The sequence below is a fragment of the Bufo gargarizans genome, chromosome 6 (genome assembly GCF_014858855.1).
Source record: "Bufo gargarizans isolate SCDJY-AF-19 chromosome 6, ASM1485885v1, whole genome shotgun sequence".
Lineage (NCBI taxonomy): Eukaryota > Metazoa > Chordata > Amphibia > Anura > Bufonidae > Bufo > Bufo gargarizans.
In genome coordinates this window covers 60,242,103-60,250,814 of record NC_058085.1, presented here as the reverse complement: position 1 = coordinate 60,250,814, position 8,712 = coordinate 60,242,103, and the positions used below count along the sequence as shown (strand labels likewise).

Genomic DNA, 8,712 nt, shown 5'->3' with positions numbered 1-8,712 from the left:
AGTATAGCCGGGGGGACGGGGGGACCACACTAAATCTAGTGTGAACACAGCCTTACCATTTAAGACCGTGTGCTTAGCACCTTGTCCACGGGGACTGGGAAATATTGCTTAATGATATCTTTATTCTGCCCTTACTCTCCAGGGCTGGTCTCAAATACCATTCCTATTTGCTTGGCAGGTTGTGGAGAGCAGAATCTGCTGTATTTCCAATGACAGAGCTATTACACATCACACAGCTCTCAGAATATCATTGTTTTTTTATTTCTCCATTTGGTGTTACTGATATGGTAGTGGAAGATAATATGGGGACTCGTAGCACAAGTGATCTTCCATACTGTCGTCAGTACTTGTATGCCATCCTGGAGAATGGTCGGGAGTGAGTGACTGACCAGAAGTTGCGTCGATTCTGCAGAGACTGGAATCCATTTTTGATTCTCCATCTGTCCCGTCGAAATTTGATCTTTTTTACCTAAAAAACAAACAAACGCATAAGCTAGAGTTAGGCTACTTTCATAGCTGCAGAAGACAATGCCAGGAATTGGACAGACAAACAAGTTTTCAGCATATTTGCCGGGAGCGGCTGGATCTCCTCCGGATTACATAACAGTCAACAGGCAGACGGCACTATCTGGCAATGCTGGATCAGGACGACTCCAGAAGGCTGTTCTTTGCCGGATAGCACTGCCGCACACTCCTCCTTCCATTACTTTTGCAGGAACTTTACTTAGCCACTTAAGGTAAAGGAGTTTTCCAGCCCTTCAAAAGTATATCTGTATCAGCATAACACATCTAGATCACCCACTTACTAATGTACATGGCATTGCCCAGATTCACAGGAAATCTGCTTTGCCACATTCATCCTATATATATGACCCTTTGTATATTGATCACGGTCCGTTTCCACTTTGAATGCTCAAGCTACAAAAGTCACATATCAGGAGGCAAGTCCTTTAGGCATGCTTGAAATCTGATCCAATCTCAAGCAGCGAGAGCTGCAGAGGGGGGACAGGAGGACAGTGGGGCGATGCCAGTACCATCATTTGAGCTTAAGAGAGTGAACAGCAAAGAGGAAGTTAATGGAGCTGTCATATTCTATGCAACCCCATTAAAAGGGCCTCTAATGAATGAAATGTAATTAATCAAAAAAAAAAAAAAAATCAAGAAGTCAGCTTTATTACCTTTCCCATGTCAAATTCCTCATCCCAATCATCGATAACCGAGCTATATTTTGAGTCATCGGCATGGTTCTCAGCATCTTGGCCCACAGCAGACTCTTCGCCATTCCAAGTATGCACTGTGACAGAAAACATTCACACATTCTCCATATTAGTTATGCCAATATACAGAAAACTACATTTCTCGCCCAATTCCTTGGGGGACACAGGAACCTTGGGTATAGCTCAACTCCCTAGTAGGCGTGACACTAAGTGAAAACAGTTAAGCCCCTCCTCCAGCAGCTATACCCTCAGCCTGGAGAGAGACTATCAGTTTTTGCTTAGTGTCCAAGGAGGCAAGACACTCTCTGCTCTGCAGAGCTGTCTTTTCTCTTTCATTTTAGTTGTTTCTATTTTATTTTATGCTTTTCTCAGGGACAACAGAGCTGGACCTCTCTGTGTCTCCTGGGGTTGAGCTGCGCCAGTGCCGGCTATCCGCACTGCTGCCTCACCCACTGAAGAAAAGGAGGACCAGGGCAGCCCAGCTCCCCTGCATCCCGCCAGCGCTCCTGGGGTCGAGCTGCGCCAGTGCCGGCTATCCGCACTGCTGCCTCCACCACTGAAGAAAAGGAGGACCAGGGCAGCCCAGCTCCCCTGCATCCCGCTAGCGCAAGGGTCACCCACACGCCAAGCCCTCTCCAGCTTCCTGACACCTCGTGCCAGTGGCTGAAGGGGCGACCCTGCTGGAATGGACAAGAGGGTGAAGACATCAGGATGGTGAGAGTGGCTGTTCCAGCCCTGCTCCTGCTCCCCACCATCCTTCTTCTCTCTCTCTCCCCATCTTCCCCAGTCTAGGACCAGGAGCGCCACTCGAGGCCGTCCTGTTTTTTTCTCGCTTTAGGTCCTCCCGCAGGGCTTCCACTCCTCGATCCGCTTCCGGTCCGTCATCTAATTCTTCCCAGGATAGGCGTTAAAAGCCTTTTTTTCAGACCCAGTCCTCCTGGCGCAAGTCCCAGCCTGCTCGCCCTCCCTTGGCCAAGCAGACCCCCGCCTGAAGGTGCGCCCCCACCCACCCGGGTGGGGGGACGACTCCTCCTGTTCAGGGACATCTGGCAGGCGCACGTCTCTGACGCCTGGGCTCTCGAGGTTGTATCTTCCGGGTACAAACTCGAATTCGCGTCCCTCCACCCAGTTCGCTCCCTGTGTCCCGGGGGATCCCCAGTGTGCGGCCAACTTCTTCGCTGCCATTCGCACCCTTCTGGACAAAGGAGTAATCGCTCCTGTTCCTATGAAGGACCGATTCAGGGGGTTCTATTCAAACCTTTTTGTGGTCCCCAAAAAGGAAGGTTCGGTAAGACCCATATTGGACCTCAAGCGGTTAAACCGTTTCCTCTGTCTTCAGAGGTTCCGGATGGAGTCCCTCAGATCAGTGGTGGCCTCTCTGGAAAAAGGGGAGTTTCTGTCGTCTATCGACATCCAGGATGCCTACCTCCACGTCCCGATCGCTCAGTGTCACCAGTGTTTCCTTCGCTTTGCGGTGGGGAATGACCATTACCAAATTGTCGCCCTCCCCTTCGGCTTGGCGACGGCTCCTCGGGTGTTCACCAAGATCCTTGCCCCTGTCCTGGCCTTGCTCCGCTCCAGGGGCGTTTTTCTACTTCCCTATTTGGACAATCTGCTCATCAACCTTGGAGCGGTTCGTTTGGATGATCAACCTTCCCAAGTCCTCTCTTGTCCCTTCCAGGCAGCTTGTCTTTCTGGGGATGGATCTGCCAATGACCTGGTTGGTGGTTACCACCGATGCCAGTCTGCAGGTAGTCTGAGTCCAAACTACCGATAAACATTCTGAAACTGAGGGCGATTCTCCTATCGCTCCGGCATTGGACTCCCCTGCTTCAGGGCCGTCCCGTTCGTGTCCAGTCGGACAATGCCACGGCTGTGGCGTATGTGAATCATCAAGGGGGCACTCGCAGCGCAGCGGCTATGCAGGAGGTGTCTCAAATCCTCCACTGGGCGGAGAGTCATGTTCCGGCCCTGTCAGCCATTTACATTCCAGGCGGCGGACTTACTCAGCCGGACGACGATCGACCCGGGCGAGTGGTCTCTGCACCTGTCGTGTTCGAGTCCATTTGTCTCCGTTGGGGTCGGCCGGACGTGGATCTCATGGCCTCCAGATTCAATCACAAACTCCTCACCTTCCTGGCCAGGTCCAAGGACCCAAGGGTGTACGGTGCCGACGCGCTCGTTCTTCCATGGACGGAGTTCTCCCTCCTATACATTTTTCCACCCCTCCTTCTTCTGCCATGGGTTCTCCGGAAAATCACGGCGGAAGGCATGCCTACGATTCTAATAGCCCCGGATTGGCCTCGCCGGCCTTGGTACGCCGACCTAATGCTGCTTCTGGGAGACCTCCTCTCTCAAGGGCCGATCTTCCACCAGCATTTAGGGTCGCTACTTTTAACGGCATGGCTATTGAGACCGCAGTTTTAACACGACGGGGGTTTTCTGCAGATGTAGTTCGTACCATGATCCGCGCGCGTAAACTGGCCTCGCCCAGGATTTATTACCGAACCTGGTGGGCCTACCATGGTTTTTGCGAGACCCCGGATGTTCATCCTCTTCGTTTTTCCCTCCCTACGGTCTTGTCCTTCTTGCAGTCTGGTCTGGACCTGGGTCTCAGTACGTTGAAGGGTCAGATCTCGGCGCTCAAGGCACCCACCTGGTCTTACTTGCACACTTTCACCAAGTTCTACAGGGTGAACACTTATGCATCGGCGGATGCTGCTTAGGGCCGCCTGGTCTTGCAGGCGGCGGTTTCTTGATGCCTCCGGTGGTTTTCATCTTGGGCTGTGGTCCCTCCCCTCTTGGACTGCTTTTGAAAGTCCCAAGGTTCCTGTGTCCCCCAAGGAATTGGGCGAGAAAATTCGATTTTTCACCCACCCATTGTTTTGGTTTACCGTTACAGTTTAGTTGCCCCTGTCTGGTAGTTGACTTGTTTGGTTTTACATGGTTGGTCATTACCTTATTTCACTACTTGGGCACGCAACTGGTAGTCTCTCTCTCCAGGCTGAGGGTATAGCTGCTGGAGGAGGGGCTTAACAGTTTTCACTTAGTGTCACGCCTCCTAGGGAGTTGAGCTATACCCAAGGTTCCTATGTCCCCCAAGGAAGAGCGAGAAAGATTTTACTGGTAAGTTATACAAAAAAAATCTCGTTTTCCAGAAATTTTTACGTTATCACATATGAGTATACAATGGTAGCAAATCTTACCTGCTGTCCCGTATGCTTTATTACTGGAATTTTTCAGCAGTTCTTGGACAACAGTCGAATTCTTTGTACCATCCCAAGCGGGGCGAAATTTCTTTTCAGCACCGTTAAGTGAATTATTTCGTTTGTATCCGCCTTTGATGTGGGTGTCCCATACAAACACGGAATCTAAGGAGGAAAAAGAATAGAGTATTTTACTAGATTCATTAAAAGGGGTTCTCCAGGCTTTTAATATTAATGACCTATCCTCAGGACCATATCAGATCGGCAGGAGTCCTACACTCGGCACCCCCGCCGATCAGCTATATGAGGATATGGCGCCCATGCAACACTTTTGGTCCTTACCTGTGCACCATGAAACAAAAAACACGTGCCATTCAAGCAGGTGTCCAATGACGTCCGACTAATTGTCATAGAACTAAGCCACTTCCTGGTCCTGCAGGACTAGAAGTGGCCAGGAACAGAGCAGCAGTGTGGATATGGCAAGACCTCAAACAGGCGTGTTTTGTTTTATGGGGCACAGGTTAAGATCAAAGAGGTTGCCTGGCTCTTAGGTCTGGACAATCCATTTAACCCTTTCAGGACCAGTCCCTTTTCCATTTTTGGGTTTCAGTTTTTTACTCCCTGCCTTTCCGGAGCCATAACCATATTTTTTTTTCCTTTCACTGAGCTGTATGAGGGGTTGTTTTTATTTGCAGGATAAGGCTAGTTTCACACTGGCATTGTGAGATCCGGCAGGCTGTTCCAGCAGACAATGTTCCCGTGTCGCCCCATTAAACTATAATTGTGACAACCCAGCAAATATGCAGAGAAGCAGCTGGATGAAACATATTTGCTGGGTTGCGGCCGCATATCCACCAGTGATATCACAACGCTGAAAAGTCTGAAACTAGCCTCAGTTGTACTTTCAAATGGCAGCATTTAATATTGCATACAATGTAGTGGGAAGCTGGCGAAAAATTCCAATTGGAGTGGAATTGGGGAAAAAAATGCAATTCTGACAAGTTTTATAGGTTTTGTTTTTATGGCGTTCCCTATGCAGTAATACTGACCAGTTCCCTTCATCCTCTGGGTCCTTAAGATTACAGCAATACCACATTTGTACAGTGGTCCCTCAGGATACAATATCGTCAGCCTACAATGGTCTGTTCTGACCCATCGTAAGTTGAAACCAGACTCCACATACAATATCTCAGACCCAGATCCAACCAATCAAGACCTCTTCTCTGGTAAAATAGCTGGATTAGTTGCTAGTTATCAGCTATTCCTGACTGTTATATGTAAGGACTTCTGTCTTAATTATCTGCTTATTTTTCTTAAATCTTAATTTTCTCTCATCTTGGATGACATTTTGGGCTTTGGAACCGATTACTCAACATACAATGGTTTCAACATACAATGGTCGTCCTGGAATCAATTAATATTGTAACTTGAGGGACCACTGTATAATATTTCTTGTGTTTTAAATATTGAAAAAATAAAAAACTTTGGAACATATATAGTTTTATCTATGAGGGTTCTATTTTTGCAGGGCGATCTGTACTTTTTATTGACACCATTTTGGAGCGTGTATGACTTTTTATTCATTTTTTAGGGAGTTGAAGTGACAAAAAATGGCGAAAAGGAACTATTACTGTGGTGGAAGTCTGATTCTTTAGTGGGACCCAGCCTACCACAGCAAAGGTACGGCTTCCCCGATTGCAGACAATATCCCTGGTTAACAATAAGAGAGGCTCCAGCACTATAACAAGTTTGTTGTAATTGCCTTTATTTACAGTTGCACATTGACACGTGGAGACACATCCTTTCACTCGTTCTTAATCGTAACTGTGTGCGGTGCCAAATACCCAGGTTTAAGTAAGGCCTCACCAGCCACATGTAGTGGGGGGGAGGAAACCTCACTCTTTCCTGCAGGGCGCAGCACACTCAGTCATGTGCTACACCTGTGATCAACATTCAATACCATCTTGAAATAATAAAAAAAAAGTGTGTCTCTCTCTCTCTCTCCCCCTCTCTATCCATCTATATAAATATATATATCTCTATCTGTCTGTGAGACCAAGCGGAAAACCATGTCTTCCAGGACAAGGGCACGATCCTTTTATATCAACCATAACATAACATAGGTACATACCAAAACCTTGCATGTTACATATAAAGGCAATTACAACAAACTTATCTTATAGTGCTGGAACCTCTTTCTTATTATTGACGTCTGTTCCGTAAACAAGGGGTTATCAGGATACGGTGAGCTGTATTTTGTTTATATTAGCCCCTGTTTGAAACAGCAGAAACCTAGCAGCTATGGCACCGGCTGCACTCGTGAGCGAGCACCTAAAACCTAAAGACAGCAGAAGCCCAGCAGCTATGGCACCTACTGCACTCATGAGCAGCGCTATTTTTAAAGAACGGACTTCAGCTGTACATGTGTGGCGGTCCTGAAGGGGTTAAAGATAAGCTTGCAAATGCCCCACGACAGTTCTGCAGACCAGTGACAAAGCTCTTCTGATGAACTCAATGAATTTCCTTGCATCCTTGGAGGTTATCAATGAAAAGCAAAAATCAAACTACAACAAGGTAAAGAATTGTCATTGATAAGGGGAATAGTAGCTTCCAGTTGTCAATTTAGTCACACATTTCTGTGAGGAGCAACAGAAAAATGTCACAAAGCAGAGGATTGTAGAAGAAGCATTTACTAAGACATGTGACCTAAGTATGCTACAGCAAGTACAACGCAATCCCTCTGTGGCTAGAACAGTATTTCTCTAACAGAGATCCAAAGTAACATCTTACCAGAATTTTCTTCCCGAACCATCTGCTTCTGTTTACTAGATTCAGCTTCCATCTTAACACTCTCTTCTTGAAGCTTCCTTTTCTTTGCTTTTCTAGCCACATGGTCCACTTCCTTGTCAACAACTGGATGGTCAGTGGTACTAAGAAGAGGTCAGTACATAAAATTAGTATATGTATTATAGTTGGGTTATCATTTCCTATTGACATTCTATTTTTGGAAAAAAAGTTTTTAGTATTCCAATGCAATGGATTTACATTTGCTCATTTATGCATTCATTTTAAAGTCACTGTATTTTCACACAATTCCATTTAATAGAGAATGGTGTAATTAGTACATTTTTATTTATAAATGATTTTAAATAACTTTATTTAAAAAAAAAAAACATATCTGCCTGCAACTACCTGAAAGAAATGCTGTAAAGTCATGGCCACTAGGGGTCTCACTTCCACCTAATTTTCAGTCCACTGCCTGCTGTCAGGCAAGATCCGTCCCTGGTAACGTACAGTCAGAAGACGGTTCACAGGAAATGGGTGAGTATCAGAGCTAGCTGAAATCCTGTAGTTGATAAAACAACTGCCTATGAAAATCAGAGAAGCCCATGTGTCTGTAAGTCTGACCCCTCCCTCCTTAGCAGCTATCTGAGCTTCCTAGAAGAAAACAAACATAGTAGTAAGTAAGGTCACTACATACAGTCCTGGCAGATTCAACAGAAATGAGACATCCACTGCTTCTGAGTGAAATGCATCTAGCTGTGCAGCTGAATCAGGGAATAATATGGCTGAAAAATACTTTACAGAAGCCCAAAAAACACCAGTTCTTTCACAGTTATTATTGTACAAAGTAGCACAACCTTTATGCTAACTGCAGAGCCCCATGGTGAGGGAAGCTACACTGGCATTTTTATGGGGACCCAGAGGGGGGAAAAATAAAAAATGATGTGAATGCTGGTGGATTATGGCAGATTTGGCAGTGTGCCGTACCTCCTTGCAATCTAATTGTAGGGAATGGGCAGCAGGTTTGATGACCTGCTGGTATCCCTCCTTGGTAGTGGGGAAACGGGGCTTCTACCTCCTGTATTCCCAGGTGGAAGACCAAAAATTAAAAATAATAAAAAGGATAGCAGACCTGCCCACAGGCATGTCTGCCTCCTTAGGACACCGAGCTAAAACTGATTAGCTCAGTGTCTGCAGGAGAAGCTAACTTTTTTCCCCCCCACCATCGCCTCCTAATGGCATCATCTATACCCACTGGGCCAGATTTATCATTAGCTCAGGTCAGAATAATGGAGTGAAAAAGTCCCCAAAAAAGTCCCAAACGCACTATGCTCCCCAGTTTTCTGATGTAAATTAATCTCTAGACAGATTTACTATTGGGACTATTTAAAAAGTCGCAATTTCACTCCAGTGAGGACCATGCTTATCTTATGAGACTTTTTAATAGAACATGCGACTTTTTCGTAAAGATGTGCGACTTTTTCGTAAAGATGTGCGACTTTTGT

At 46.4% G+C, this 8,712-nt stretch overlaps 1 protein-coding gene across 1 annotated transcript in view; it reads right to left on the bottom strand.

Moving 5' to 3' along the window:
- Positions 1-239: 239 nt before the first annotated feature.
- The window catches only part of USP36 (ubiquitin specific peptidase 36), a 58,709-nt gene continuing 50,236 nt past the window's right edge, over positions 240-8,712 (bottom strand). Inside the window, exons 16-19 of the mRNA XM_044297870.1 lie at positions 7,214-7,353; positions 4,424-4,588; positions 1,179-1,294; positions 240-469 (exon numbers count right to left, since the gene is read on the bottom strand). Of these exons, the coding sequence (XP_044153805.1) occupies positions 341-469; positions 1,179-1,294; positions 4,424-4,588; positions 7,214-7,353 (550 nt within the window). The 3' untranslated portion in view covers positions 240-340. The remainder of the gene's footprint in view (positions 470-1,178; positions 1,295-4,423; positions 4,589-7,213; positions 7,354-8,712) is intronic.